The 16,403-nt window shown below is 42.7% G+C and overlaps 1 protein-coding gene across 1 annotated transcript; it reads right to left on the bottom strand.

Annotated features, from left to right (window-relative positions):
• Positions 1-9,533: 9,533 nt before the first annotated feature.
• On the bottom strand, positions 9,534-12,942 carry hoxb2a (homeobox B2a). Its single transcript, XM_047343723.1, is given in 4 exon segments — positions 9,534-10,110; positions 10,112-10,503; positions 10,505-10,541; positions 12,079-12,942. Coding segments are annotated over 4 exon segments (1,344 nt in total). The 5' UTR covers positions 12,567-12,942; the 3' UTR covers positions 9,534-9,683.
• Between the last annotated feature and the right edge of the window lie 3,461 nt (positions 12,943-16,403).

The following is a 16,403-nucleotide window of genomic DNA, read 5'->3' as shown; positions in this document are numbered from 1 at the left end:
AATCAAGTGTTTCCCAGTAAGCTTTGGTGAATCACAACATCCTCATAGCAACAGTCACAACTGAAAACATGTCATGCAAGGAGACACAAGTGGTTTAGAAATAATTCCGTACAGATTTTCCCGTTCATTTCAGCCCAGTGAAACATTTTTTGACGACAGCATCTAGTGGCCATCAGAAGAACTGGAGCTTGATGCATCTTCATGCCGCGGCTGCAGCCACTGCTTGGGGGGAATATGAAGCTGTAAAATAAATAATAACCAAACACATGTTCAAACAGAGGTCAAAGGTTGGGGTGTCATACTCCTGTGAGCACGGGATGATAATAGGACAAGAGCAGCGCAGAGCGGAGGAGGGAAATCAGAGCTGGAGGAGCTGGCTCGCTACTATCAGCCATCTCTGATAAGCTGCTGTCAGCTCTGCCGCTCTTATCTGCACAACACATTTACACCCGGGCTACGGCAGAGGAGAAGGGCCACGCAGGACAACAACTCCCTCCAGCCAACAGACAGCCCTTCGTATTTTTGCGTGGAACTGTGGGTAAAAGGCGAATCAGTTTAGTGTTGAAATTTAAAAGGTTATGCAGGGAACATTGTGAGAACTGGAGTCCATTCTCTATTTCTTTTCTAGAAGATCCAGAGCATTGGCCTGTTTGTCTCTGTATCCAAAGTCTGTTATATCTTATTCCTCTGAGCCAGAGAGCAATATTTTCCAAAAACTATTAAAACACATCAATGAACCACACTGTACCTCTGGGAGTCATGTTCCTTCATTACCATAGACACTACAGTGTATACACACCATAGTTTATTTTGAGTTAATACCACACACACACACACACACACACACACCATCCTGATGCCAGAAATACTCACTGGAGAACCAAATAAAGAAATAAAGATTCTTCTGCAAGTACTCCCCAATAAATGCACCTTTTCCTCCTGTTGGTTCAAAGTTAGTTAAAAACTAGTTTTGGAATATTACTGAATCGTTAAAAAAGAAGAAGGAAAATATGTTTATGAGTTGGTTACTTATTTCACAGGAACTGATCGGCTTGGAGCTGCATTCCACAGACAGCCAGAGTGGAGAAGTCTAAAAGTATGAAACCATGGACTAACACGTGTGCTCACATTCAACCAGAAGGGTCATAAGGGGCTGTGGGTGTACACAAGTAAACATGGGGAAAAAAGATGTGTTGTCTTCCTCCTACCTCTGTGTGTGTGTGTGTGTGTGTGTGTGTGTGTGTGTGTGTGTGTGTGTGTGTGTGTGTGTGTGTGTGTGTGTGTGTGTGTGTGTGTTTGCTTGTGTGCTTGTGTGAAGACCACAAGACCTCAAAATCCACAAAGAATATTTAAGATCTTCTCATTTTCTCACCACATTGCTCAGCTACAAATTGGGGGTGGGGGTAAAAATGTGTTCACACAGATTTGTAAATTGAGGGTTCATATTTACACATGGCTGAAAAGTATAAAAGTCTACAAAGTAGTTCTACTCCAATGAGATGGTTAAGAAGGACCCTGAGACACAGTGTACATGCATCAAACTCAAGAAAACATTTGTAACACAAACACAGTAACACTGCCCCTTGTGTCGTGTAGACTGGAATGATTGTGTTGAATGGGCTAATTTATTGTTTCTATAAAATACTAGATGTAAACATTTTCCATCCAATTTCCTCAGGTTAAAGCAATAAACATGAATAGTGACGAAGACTTTGGTTCATGAATTCATTTTATTTAAATCATCCCAACCCTTGATTATAATTGATTCTTTTGAACAAAGAGCTCATTCAATCATAGAAATGAATGGCACACTATTGATAAATGTAATGAAAGGGGTAAATGCCAAATATTAACCACGTATTTTTTTGTCATGGCTTTATTGTTTCTTTTCTCAAACAGTACAGTTTAGCTCTAAAGCCGCTGCTGCTGGTTAGTGTTGTGGTGTGAGCTGACCACTCAGCAGTCTGTTTACTGGCTGGTAATTGGTGTAGTTGGATTGACTGACAATTGTCTCTGTTGGTCCCTTGGTAAATAACAGTAAATCCAGTGGAATGGCTCTTTATTGACCTCGGAGACTGCAGGGGTGCATCAACACGCACACACGGATATCTGTTTGGTGTGTATCCTCCATGGCTCCCACCTGACAACTCAATATACAGCACTGCATGCGTGTGTGTGTGTTTGTGTGTGTGTGTATTGATGGGGCCCTCAGAGGCTGGAGCATTGATCATACGTCTCAGAGCAGATGATAACTTAGCTTACTGGATGCTAACAAACACATTATTTACAAACACAACTGAATAAACAGAGCATGGCAGAAATGATGGTGCAGATGTTCTCCTGATGCTGTGACCTATATCCTTCTGTCTCTCAATCATCAGCTTTATAGGCTACACAAGGTCAAAGGTCAGAGCCTTGGAAACATGTGCTGTGATGTCAGATATCACACATCTGATCCAAGGACATCATGTCACCATAGTGGCTGGAAATATGGCGACAGACACAATTCAATACGTAACAATTGGTTCTACTGCTGTTGGCAAAGTTTCCCTGTGATGGTACCAGAGCATCCTCCTCCTTGAACTCTCTCTTGTTAAGGTGAGACATGAAGTACAAGTTAACTTAAGTTAAGCTTTATTTCACCCTTGAAGGTCCATATCAGTATAGAAATAAAATCTTAACCAATTTACAAAATACATCACAAAAATATGAAATATAAATATCATACATATAAACACATGTACAGGATGAGTAGTGTCATCTCAGATTCAACATTGGTGAATTTTGAATTTTGTATATCACATTGATGTATGTTCAAGTGTTCATGTGATATGATTTGTAATGTTGTGCCACGTCATGATTGTCAGCTGAAAAGATCTCACAAGTGGTCAGGCAGGTGAAGCAGCAGCACCGTGATACCGCGGTTCCACTCTATGATCACTACTCCACAGATTCTGGCTCCAAATGATGATGTCACAACCGCAAGCATCCATGTATGGCATATTTTGGCATCTTTTTTGTACAGCAGGAGTGAGCAGGTGAAGATGAAGGTGCATCATTCATCTTTACACACATTCATATGTGCACTGTTTGGACAGTCCCTCCTCTCTTGGTATTGTACCTGGTGTAATTATATGAAAAAAGGAAAATAGGTGAAGTATTTGAGTCCACAAAACAAAATAAATAAAACAACAGAAAAAACACAACATGCCTCCATACTCGTTGTTGTATTATGTCTGAAGAAGGACTCACCATTCACTTCAATTGTATTGGATTCTGCTCTAACAAAGTTTACCCCTGAAACTCCAAAAGGGTTTTGTGGACTCAAACACTTCACCTACCCCTCCATCGGCATAGGGGTGATTAGATACTGAGTGAATTTTCATTGTTGGATGAACTATCCCTTTAAGATCCTGCCATTTGTCATCATGGCTAATCACTGTATTCATCGGCAGGGCCTACATGAACTTTGGAAAAGAAACATTTCGTTCAAGTGATGGCAGCATAGAGTAAAGCCGTTCAACAACAGAGGAGGAATCTACCCCAAAGTCAAGGTAATTGACAACATATCTTCTGAACATATCTTCATTAGGTTAATAGAACATTTAATTGTAGTTTGATTGTATAAATGTAGGGACAGATGTGCCTCCAGACATACTCCAATAAAGTTACTCAATAAAACTTCAATTTGAACGTACAATTATTAACTTTGTCTACTAGGGGACTCTCAATCAAAACAATCATTGCTGATGAAAGTCTACATGGCATGACTCAGATACAAGTCATGTTCGAGGATGAAGTGATGTATCACAGTTTTTCTACGTAATGAAGCAAATATTAATAAATAATCGAGATCCATTTTGAGTTACCGATACAAACAGCAGAAGGAACAAACAGCCGACTAGCTAACTGGCTAACTGGCTAGCAGTGTCTCTTTCCTTCATGCATCATTTGCCCTGGAAGTTTTAGCAGACACGGGCAAAGCTACAGGTAAAACTAATGTGACGCAATTAAAAGCAGACCAATATTTAACGTCCCATTACTATGAATAAAATTGGGGATTTCTCCGATTTTGAACTTTGATGGAACATTTTTGGATACTGTTAGTACAAAAGTCAACAACATATGTAACATAGATCTAGTCATTTTTTTAATTGTATTGTTATATTGTATGTAATATCATGCTCTCTTTTCTCATCATTTAAAAATTCACAACCCTCAAACACTTTTAAAAATGTAATTACTGGACACAAGGCGTCACCTAGTTCACCGTAAAGTCCCTTCTCAGTGTATTTGACATGGAGATGTCAAGTTTCCGCAACTCACTTGCGTAAGTCACACACTTCCATAACAGTAGTGACGTCACAAATCCTGCTGGTGCATTCCTGTTTCTTAAACTCAGATTTTAAATGACCACTGAGAAACGTCCTCACTCCAGCAGATGAATGTGGAAACAAACGTTCAGCGAAGCTCAAACATCACCGTCAGGCAGCAATACGCAAAGCACATGTTTGAGTGGAGGGGACTTAATTAGAATAGGAGAATTCATTTAGAGATATGAAGAGTCAATTAGAATCAGAGGTTAAGAAAACTTTGTATGATGGTTTTCATATGGTATAATTATCAATTTTTCCTCATAAGCAATGTTGTGGTAAGTTATGAAAGACAGACATTTTCAATAATATAATATATAATCAATATGAAAAAAGTTTTTCTTCTGATGAAGTCCCTTGTGCAAAAATAACCATTTTGTTCCATCCATCCAGCCATTGTCTTCCGCTTATCCTGACTCGGGTTGACGAGGTAGCCGACCAAGTGTGGTATCCCAGACGTCTCTCTACCTAGCTGTGCTTTCCGGCTTTTCCAGGGGATCTCAAGGCGTCCCCAGGGCCAGACGGGATATGTAGTCCTTCCTGCGAGTTCTGGGTCTACCCAGGGGTTCTCTCGGTTGGGCTTGCCCAAGGTTGAGCCCAGCTATACAATGGTGAAAACTAATTTCCGCTGCTTGTGACCTCCTTCTTTTGGTCACTATGCCACAGCAGCCATTTTGTTGTCCTTTGGCATCATTTCTAAATCAAATCATGTTGACCCATGCAACATCAGACCTACCATTAGGAGTTCTTCTTCACATGTACTTGCAGGTTGCAAATGTCTAGCAGTGCGTCAAGACCTGATGCTGTGTGTGTGTCTGTGTGCATGAAGGTAAAGTTTCCTCTTGGTGCCCATATTGATAGAAATCTACCTCTCACATATTTCACTACTGCAGCTAAGTGGGTGATCTATCACTTCTGAGTTATGCAATATCAGACACACACACAAACGCACACCGGCAGAAATCATAACAGTGACGGTGACGGTGATGCAAGAGATAAAGGAGCAGTCCGTGTATCACAGCATGCCAGCCGGCTGACAGGCGGTGACAGCCAGAAGAGAGAGATTATTGGAACACACACACACACACACACACACTCACACACACACAGGCACTCAGAAGGTGAGATATGTCTCCCAGCATAGAGATGTACTCTGCTGTAATCTGTCTGTATACAAGATACTCTTAGATGGATGGTTGCAGGAGAGAGGGAGTGCAGTGAATGTATGCTGCACGCCCCAGTTCTGTAGTCATGCACTTTGTGAATAGGCTTAATTTACAGTTAATACATTTGTTTAGTTTTATATCTGCCAGTTCTTAAAGTATAGGCCTACCTACTATGTGATGCATTTGAAAGATTTGATAAGTTTTGTAATCATGCTTCCTTTCCATACTGAATAGATCTCTTCCTGTTGAGATTACATTGTAAATATGAGAGAGGCATTCAAAGTTTTATGTTCTAATGTTCAGCCGAGGTTGATGTGAAATTATCAATTCAAGGTTTCTTTGTCACAGGGGATGGTTTACAGATGTTAGCCAATCACAGTGCAAGCTGGATCCACCTCAGATAGAACACATAGTCTTTATGTTAATGTTATGGTATTAAGAGCCCCATTATGAAATGTTATGTGACCTCAAGCCTCATAAATACAGTAGTGTACACTGTTTTAGTCTACCACAGGGAATTAAAGCAGTAATAAACTGTGAATTAAGTTTACAGTAATCAAAATGTATAAACAAACGTAATGTACGGGCAACCCTGCTGCCATTGCTGCATTTGGCAATTTCATTTTTATTGAATTTCTTAAGATGTACACTCTCAGAAATCAAAGTGCTTACTGGAACCATACAGGGTTCTTTGGCTTGTCCCCATATAGAAACCGTTTTAATTGATGGTACCTTTTATAAAGGTTAGACAGTTTCTTATCCAACACCTATTCTTTTAACAATCCTTAAAGAACTATTTCCTTACAAAAAGGGTTCTTTGAACAAAAATGGTTCCTGACCCTTTGTCTTACAAGGAACCCTTGAAAAATATATATATTTTTTAAAAGAGTTCTTTGGATCCTTCTTCAATGTTCGGGAGAACCAAAGTCCACCAGGAAGAACACTTTTGGAACCCTTATTGCTAATAGTGTAGCACAGTATACTTTTGTCCTTATTGGGGATTCAAGTTCATCAAGTTACTTTAGATCAGTGGAGTTCTCCATGATTCCATACTGGGGCCACTGCTGTTTTCTGTCTACACCATGTCACTAGTTCCCATAGTATTCAGATAACTCATTGATTTAGATTTTCTTCTCAGATGGACCTCTGTCTTTTCATCATTTTAGCATCCAGCAATTTGAGCCCCTTCACACCAGAGAAAATATGACAGAGCGCGTCACTCTGGTTTTGTGGGCCAGTTATTGATATACAAGTAACAATCAAAGATGACATTTGTCATATCCCATCTCACTGTGCAGCAGCATGAGCCAACCCAAGCTGCCAACAAGCTTCAGTCTGCATAAAACAACATGATGTACTGTAGTTGCAACATTTTACTAACACCTGTTAAAGCATGGCCGGGACTGGACCCTTCATGTATTGATTATCTCAGTGGAAAAACTACACTGAAAACTGTACTCAGAACCCATGAGCTGGACTGAGGAAATTACATTCTGATAAATATTGTCTTTTGTCTTGTTACAACACTGACACTATTTAAACCTATCATTATTATGATTATTTATATCAATATTAAGTATTATTAATGTTGTTATTATTAGAAGTAGAAGCTGAAGTAGTAGAAGAAGTAGCAGCAGCAAATATTATTGGTATTATTATATTTCAAAGGCATATAAATAGTTGTGTTGCACAAATATACTTATCTGTGGTATATCTGAAATTCAACAACGCTGCTTTTAACTGAGGTTTTGTGTTTTGTAAGTCAGACAGAAAAGGAGCAATTTCCCTTGTGTTGACAGTTACCCAAGATGTTAACTTCATCACATTGATCATACATGTGAATGTTCCATATATGAAATAATCAGGCAGGTATACAGTGAATATGTGGGTCAAACCATTCAATGATCCCATTTTGCTGTGTAAGGTTTAGGTTAGGACTGTTCAGTCAGGGTTTGGAGTCAGTATAATTCAAGTTGTGTTGTTTTCTGCTTATACAATCCACATTCTGCCTCTTATCTGAATACAATGTTGTAGTAATTAAAAACGTACAACAAATTTTGTGGGGGAGAAATTCCAAAATATTGAGCTCCTTCTTTGTTCCTTTTTTCTGAATCCTTGGGTTACAGAGAGTATCAGTTTTTCACAGAAACGGTTAATAATATTATAAGTAGAATTCATATTAGTATCACTATTATTTGTGGTATTAGTATCAGTATCAGTATTGGTTCGTATTACAAGAAGTAAAGCTTTCAGCCATTAATGGGCCTTGAATCTGTATGATACTAATCATTCCTATGTCTTCTTGACTCTCTCCCTCCCAGAGACGAGAACACACACACACACACACACACACACACACACACACACACACACACACACACACACACACACACACTCTAGTCCTGTCACAGTGAGCCAGTCATCCTGTAATGGCTGCCACTGCTCATTGTTCACATCCTGCTTTGTCTCCAGCGCCATTTTGACTCAGTGGGAGGAGGTGCAGCTAGTTAGCTCCATATCAACTCACACTTCAGGCAGGGAGCTGTAGCCACACTAACCCACGGTTACACATTCACCACACTGGCCTATAACAATGGGAGAGAACTAGCAATCCTCAGCTACAGTCTAACCCCATGCTCACGTCCAATCAACAGATGATATGTTACACTGTAATAAACTCAGTTAAAAGGCTACTTGCTGGTGGATGTCCATGCCATGCTAAGCATTAGCCTCCCTTCAGAGGGAGAGGGCTAAACATGCTAAGCTAACATGTGACAGAGAAAAACACTTAGAGGCTTTGGCCTTAGACTGGTTTCCCTCTTTTTATCATGCCCACTGTTTCTCAGAGTTATCTCCAAGTTAACACTCATGAGTTGTGCCATACACTTCAGCAAGCTACATGTTAATGTTGTATAGTGTGTAGTGTAGAGTGTATAGTATAAACTATATACAGCCCAAAATCAAAACTGAAATCTGCACTATATATATATATATATATACACACACAGTGTGTACACACATACACACACACACACACACACACACACACACACACATATATATATATAAATATATATACATATTTATATACAAATCTTGTATATATATATATATATATATATATATATATATATATATATATATATATATATACAACACAACACACACACACACACACACACACACACACACACAGTGTGTGCTGGTATTGAATTTTCACAATTAAAGAATATTAAAAACACTACTTCCACCACTGCTGATGTGTAGTGGAATTATACAATACAATATACTGTATTATACAAAACATGAGTTATTTATTTTAAAGTAAAATATAAATATTGCAAGTATAAAAATATTCACTGCCCTGTCTGGACATAATTATCATAACATTAATTATTTAAAATACATAGCATATAAGTCATAAGGTATAAAAACAAAACAACATGGGCCACGTCGTAAATGTTTGTATGTTTTATTATTATTATTATTCCACTATGAAAATATATATACAATAAATAATTTGGATTTTCACTATTAAAGAATCTGAATAAATAAACTAGGGTCTAAAAGTCGGGTCATCAGCAGGGCTTCCCTCTCGCCTCGTCTCGTTCAGAGAGAGAGAGTGAATTCATTCTTCAGTTTTCTAAAAGCAGTCCAGCTTTCTGCACCTAGGCTCCGTGAACAGTTCCTGAGAAGTTAGTAAAGATCCATGAAGCTGCACCAGAACAAAAGGGAAATAAATCCACACACACCGAGAAGTGTTCACTCATTTCAACCAAAATCAAGAAAGGCAATAAATACCTGACATTCGGACAACAGGGAGAAAAGAAATCCACAAGGTTTGGATTGTAGAAAAAAAAATATTTCCCTTCGATCTTTAAAATAAATAAAAAATAACCGTGTCTCTCTTAAACTACATTATATCCGCAAAATTAAACCAGCAAGAAGAAGAAAAAGTATATTTTAAAACCAACATAATTTTCATTCAGAAATGTTTCAGGAATGTGGCCGAGAAGCTTTGATCTTTTTAAACAACAGAGTCCTCGTCGAGTGCTGCGTCCTCCGCAGGCCGGACCGTCCAGTCCTCGCTTTAATTCGTTCTTGTTATTTCTAGAGTTTGAATTGTTCGGTGTTGCAGCCGCTCTCAGAAGTTGAGGTGCTGCAGGTCTATGGTGCACAGTGTGCTCGTGAACAGGTCGAAGTCCTCCTCGGAGAAATCCACCGGGCTGTCCAGGGAGCTCTGCAGGCTGGGCGACAGGCACGGGTCCCCGGCGAAGAAGGCGAGGTCGGGGAGCGCGGATGATAAGGAGGCGGCGGAGGCAGCAGAGGAGCCGGAGGAGGAGGTGATGGAGATGTGCCGCTGCTCGGAGAAAGACGAGTCGGACGCGGCCCCGGCTGCTGCTGCTGCTGCGGGCCCGGCCTCGCTCAGCTCCACCGCCAGGCCCGGGTGGTCGGCGGAGTTCGTGGTGGGGAACGGCGGCGGGGAATGGTGAGTGGCGGCGACCTCGGAGGAGCCCGATTCCCCGGGCAGCGGTGGGCGTTCGGGGCGGCTCGAACGGCCTCCTTCCCCGTGTGGGCTGTGCATTGTCCGCGCTGTCACTAGCGTAGGCGGCGGCCGAAGATGGATCGCCGCTGACCCTCTCGCCCTCCAGTGTAGCCTCCCCCGTACCAGATGCCTCCAGCGGCTGGCTCGAGTACGGAGACGAGGCATCGGCGCCTTCCAGCGGCTCGAACCCGCCCGGGTCGCTGGATTCGTGGCCTCCACCGCCGTCTCTGTGGTGCGTCGTTTGGCGCTTGTGTTTCATGCGCCGGTTCTGGAACCAAACTTTGACCTGCCGCTCGGTCAGATCCAAAAGGGCCGCGATCTCCACCCTCCTGGGCCGACACAGGTACTTGTTGAAGTGGAACTCCTTCTCCAGCTCCAGCAGCTGCGTGTTGGTGTACGCGGTGCGCAGCCGTCGGGACCCGGCTCCTCCACCATCCAGACCCGCCTGGCTCGGGTCTGCAGGGACAAAGACAAATAAAAGGAGACAGAGGAAAAAAATTACGCGAGGGGGGGATTTATTGTGCGAAAATCTTAAACTACGCTCATTTTTTATTTTAGTGTTATTTCCTTTTAACTTCAAATTGTAATCTACTTCATGAAAAGCCCGTAAAACCTCTACAGTTTTATTGCGTCTTAGATTTGGAGCCAAGAAATAAGCTGCTTCGGCATCAAGCAGAAATCCCCTCGGCTCTGCTCTCTGTAATAAAACAGTAATAAAAAAACACACACACACACACAAACACACGCACACAAATCTCATAAAAAAATACTCCTTCCAATTACACTGGCAACCAAACTATTAGATGAGACCAATTTGGTGCTGGTAAAACAGAAAGAGCGAAACCCCCCAAAAACAAAGCGCAAATAAAGACAGATGATCATAAATTCAAAGTGGGGCTTTCTCCTCGGTAAAGAGCACAGAGCCTCTCTCTGAGATTCTGCAGCGTGTGATCAGAGGAAGGCGAGAGAGAGCAAAATAAATACATCATGCTGCAGGGAGGAAATGTGCAGGGAAATGTGGGGAATATCGACGTGGAACGAATGTGGCGCTATCTGTCAGAAACGCAACCAAGAGCATGAGTGACTTTATGAATGAGAGCAGAAAAGGCAGGAAATTGGGCCAGAGAGGAAGAAAAGGAAACAAGAGTTTTCATTTAAAAATACATATGGGAGGTGTGAGTTTGTGTGAGTGTGTGTAAGTGTGTGTAGGTGTGTGTAAGTGTGTGTGTGTGGCCAAGGCAAACATGTAAAATACAGAAATGGCCCAATCCCCTGTAAAATCAGATTGTGTGCAGTGTGTCTGTTGTGAGGCTGCAGCTCATACCCCCAACCCCCCACCCTCAACATAGCTTCGCCATTATATTTCCTTCCTCAATCCAATATGGCTACCATCTCAGTTGTGCTATGAATATATAATGTGAGGGCGCTGCTGCTGCTGATGTGAAATCACAGGGACACACACACACACACACACACACACACAAACATCAGCAGCTTCCATGTGCAGGCTGGATGAAGAAAAGAAACCCTCTCACCGTGCATGATTCTGTATATAGTCAGGACACATTTTGGAAGTTGAAGCTCCAGAGGATGGAGAAATGAGAGGATGCTGGTGTGAGAGGTTGGCTCTCAGTGTGAAGCTGCTACACACTCAGTGACACAGATAAAGTGTGTAAGGTGTTAGTGTGTGCATATTTAGATACATGATGGGAGAGTGTGCACAGCACTGCAGCATAATGCAGGGGTCTAGATATGGCTTCCCTGTTGACACAGCATCACAGCACTGCACAATGCACACCCGCACCCGCACACGCACACACACACACACACACAGAGAGAGCGGAGGAAAAAGGCAATGTCATCTCCTTGTTGTATGTAACGAATTATTTGTGAAGTGGATGTGAAATGAAGATGCACACAGACAATAAACAGGCTGCACATCCCTCACACTCCCCTCACACACGCATGCACCGGCTCCCGCATCCCTGCATACCGACCTGTGGGTGACTCGATGCCCGCCGATGGGTACCCGGAGGCGGTCGGCGACGGGGAGGACGAGGCGGGGGGGATGATGGATCCGCCACCGCCGGAACTGCCCCCAGGCTTAGAGCACTTCTTGGACGACTTCTTCTCCTTCATCCAGGGAAACTCGTGGGCCATCGGACCGGCCGGGGTCGCCGTGACCGGGCCGGGGGCCTGCCCCGGCGGTCCGGGCTGCTGGGCGCCTCGGTGGTGCGTCTGGAGGCCATTAGTGGCAGAGCTTCTCCGGTTCTGCTGGCTCCTCGCAGCCGGTCTCGGCTGGCTGGCTGTGCAGGGGCTGAGGCTGGGGATGGTGTGCTCGAAGGGAGGCGGAATTACTGTCGAGTCCTTGATTGATGAAGTTTGAAATGACTCCAGGGCGGCGGGGAAGGACGTCAGGCACTCTGCTAGGGATGGCTGGCTGTTTATAAAACCGATCTCCCTTTCGAATTCAAAATTCATAGCTCCCTCCAACCGGTTTCACCCTCAAACGACGAGACCCCCGAACAATCCCTTCCCCAAAATAAAAAAAACACAACAAGACACATAAACACGCACGCCGCTCACGCACACTACACAATATGGCTTCTTAAAAAATAAAAAGAAATGAAAAAAAACGCACGAGCGTGAAGGCTCCCGACCGCAGTGGCGTAAATGCGGTGGCTATATAATAATTGTGTATATTGGTGATATTACTAGCGTATGGGGACCTGGGTAAGCTAAACTGAACAACTATGGGACGAAATTGCAGCCAATTCCTGGTCATGTGAGCCGAGGCAGCCAATCGGTGGCCGTGGCCTGGCGGCGGCGATGGCTGTGGGAAGCAGCATTATTATTTTTCCACCAAATGCTGTGGCAGAGACAGGCGCTGGGCTCCCACATGATAGCTGCCATTCTTTTGTCTTAACGGGGGGTACATTCTGGGGAGGGCCAAAAAAAAAAAAGAGGAGAGTGAAGGCGGTCGGTCGCCATGTGCGCCGTGTGGGCGGCGGGTCGGCGGCGCATCCCGGTACCACAAACAATAGAGCATCTCCACAATGTATGTTTTTCCTTCGATCCTGTGAGTGATGTAATGACAGTGAACATTCGGCGAATGGAGCTCGAATCAGCTCTGTTTGCAATATGGCTCCTTCTGGACTCAAACAAAAAAAAAAACAGTGTTTACAGCACTCAGCTCATTAATCTTATAAAGTGTGACAGAAGCTGAAAATCCCAAATTTACACAGAAAGAAATGCGGAGGGGCTTTTAGGTGGCGCAGTGGCTCAGGAGGACAGGAGGATGGAGAGATTTACCCAGATCAGACAGAGAGAAGGTTAGATTTATCTGAGAGGAGGTGAGAAGAGAGCCCAAGTGTAAGTGTATATTTTTTTGTATTTTAACGAGGTCTCTTTATGTATTTAATCATTATACCTTTTAAAATAGGCGTTCGAGCAGCGTGCGTGCGTGCGTGTTCAAAGAAAGAGAGAAACCTATAGATATTGTCCAAATATAATCTCAACCTAAAATAGTCTCTGCACGCAGACTCCAATATTATTCTTGCAAGCTCGCATGTTTCTCTCTCCCAACCAGAGTGTGTCTGTGTTTGTGCGTGTGTGTGTGTGTGTGTGTGTGTGTGTGTGTGTGAGAGAGAGTTAAAAATGTACGGTGTGTTTACGCGGAGAGGGAGAGAGAGAGAGAGAGGGTTCACAGCGAGGTCGCTCCATGATACCATGAAGGAGAGGAGACATGTTCCTCTATAACAGCAGTAGTAATAACACGGCTGCAGGGACGTGAACGTAACAGTGAGTGATAAGTGAGCAGTGCGCGGCCCTCACACTTTACACAACGCACATGTAGGGTTTTTTTTTAAAAATAAAGATCAGGACCTCGGGAGTTTAGCAGAGGATATTTTGGGGAGGGCCCGTGGAAGCCCGAGTGGGGAAAAAAGAAGTGCGGTGATCAATCTTTCTGTGGCTGCAAAGAGGCTGACAGTGGGCCGCTCTCTGCCTCAATAACAAGGGAAGCTCCAGTCTCACCCTCTCTGCTTTAGCTCCACGGTTTGTTATCTTCACGACGCTTTTTACGCGCAGCTCTTACGCACATGGAAACGTCGCAAGGAAACATTTTAGCTTTTGAATTAAAAAAAAAAAAAATCAGAAACTGGAGCCAATTGGGTAGAGGCTGTTTAGCTCGACTCTGTTTCCCATGCCATTTGGCTTCACCCGATGACTCTGACAAAACAAGGGAGAGGGAGCCAGAGAAAGCGGGGACGTGTGTGGGAGTGAGGGGCTATTGAGCGCAAAGAGAAAGGCGCAGGCAGTGAGTAGGCCGAGGCTGCATGAACACACACACACACACAGCAAACACAAGCCCAAACAACAAGCTGTTGACTGAGCTCAATACTCCTCACCGCTCTGCTTACAGGTTCTTTTACTTATTTTTAAAGACATTTTTATTGTAAAATTCTTCCCGGTTTATGTGGAGTTTAGGTGGACAGCACGACGACCATTACCCTGGGAGTGTGGATTACTACTGAAGATGTGGACTGTGTATGAATTATCCAATTTTATTCCATTTTCTTTTTTAAATGTAATTTAATTTATTTCTATTCTATTTTATTGTAGCCCTATGTGCAGTCTCCACTTCGGCATTACGTTACTGATAATGTCTATTTTCTTATTTTCCCTTGAGATCTAAATAAAAACTTTAATTTAAATTAATAACAAGAATTAGTAATAATTGATTTTGATTGATCCAGGGCCGGGTTTCGAGCTAAATAAATTGTTAAATGAAATAGTTTCAGATGTTATATGATAACAATTTAATTGTAGACGCCATTCTGTTTAGTCTATGGAGTGAAATAATTTGTTTTCATCCTATAAAAACAGCTACTGCTTCCACCAGCTTATAGGTTACTATATTATTATTATCATTATTATTAGGATTTGGAAGCTGAGAGCAGCTGCACGCTGCACAGATATAGATCACATGTGACCATTTAAACAGGTTTCAGCCTCACACTCGTCACCTTATTAATGCTCTGTTATATTCTGTAGAGTTTACACTGTGCAGCAGTGCTGTGTACGTGCGCGTGAGCGTGTTGCACAGTGTGAGCTGAGCGGTTTTCAGCTGCAGTCGAGCCGAGCTCTACGTCTGCTTTTATGAGGCAATAAATTAGATCCAATCTCTGCTTATTGGTGTTTTTATTGTCTGTTAGTCCAACGGAGATGTAAAGGGAAGTGCGGCCATTATTTATGGGAGCCTGATTTATGTTCCAAGTTTTAAGCTGCTGCTCTCAAGCCCAGGAGAGAGAGAGAGAGAGAGAGAGAGAGAGAGAGAGAGAGAGAGAGAGAGAGGTGGGGTGGGGTTAGAGACCATGTGACCAGGCCAAGGCTCAGGCCTCAGGGCAATATTTTGGTCATAAACATTAACACAGGACAAACTGGAAGCACGAGGATCATCACGTGTCTGTGTGTAAGAAACATGGAGACAAAGAGATAAAGGGAGAAGTTCTCAGCTTCTGCTTCCCTTTATACAGTGACACCCCAGTCTGTGTCACAGGGGACTCATCTTGTGTCTCCAAGTGAAACTATTTTACTACCCAACAATGAAAATTAGCTTTTTTGTACATTAAAAGTAAAAAAAATCAACCCAGGGAGCCGAACAGTGCAGTGATAAAGAGACACATTCAAATGGTTGAGTTGATTCATTAGCAGAACAGTGTAGGTGCACAGTGGTGGTGTTTGCATGCACAGAGACTAGTACATAAAATCTGTCAGCAGAGACATGGCTGACCTCCATACACTCATCGTCCACTGGACTGTCCAAGAGTTTTGGGGCCATGAATCGATCACTAAATCTGATTACTAAATATTTACACAAGGGGCCGCCTGCTAATGTTTTTTTTCCTAAAGCTTCAACACAGACTTCAAGGTCTTGCTCACCATTTTCAGAATAGAGCCAAGGAGATGTCAGACTACTCCACAGAAGTAGCTCTATAAAAAACCACAACTGTGAATCTTGAGGGAAAACATGAGGAATGTTCAAGCAGAGAAACAAATTTTTCTCATGCAAATACGTCCAAGTTTAGAGGTCAGGTCGGGTTTCAGTGGTTTGCACAAGGACACTTCAGCAGCATCGGTTGCATGTTTAAGGGAGTTCAAAGTAGCCCAGATCAGTTTTTTTCACAATAAATCACTCTGCTCACATTAATTTCCCCCTAATTTAATTTATAGACTTATACGATTCGTTCAGCGCCTGAACAAATCGTGAGAACAGACTTTGAACAATGATTTATCAGTTAACAAACCAACTTTTCC

Source organism: Hippoglossus stenolepis, chromosome 16 (genome assembly GCF_022539355.2).
Source record: "Hippoglossus stenolepis isolate QCI-W04-F060 chromosome 16, HSTE1.2, whole genome shotgun sequence".
Lineage (NCBI taxonomy): Eukaryota > Metazoa > Chordata > Actinopteri > Pleuronectiformes > Pleuronectidae > Hippoglossus > Hippoglossus stenolepis.
The sequence above is the reverse complement of the archived record's forward strand: the minus strand, read 5'-3'. Positions and strand labels throughout refer to the sequence as shown.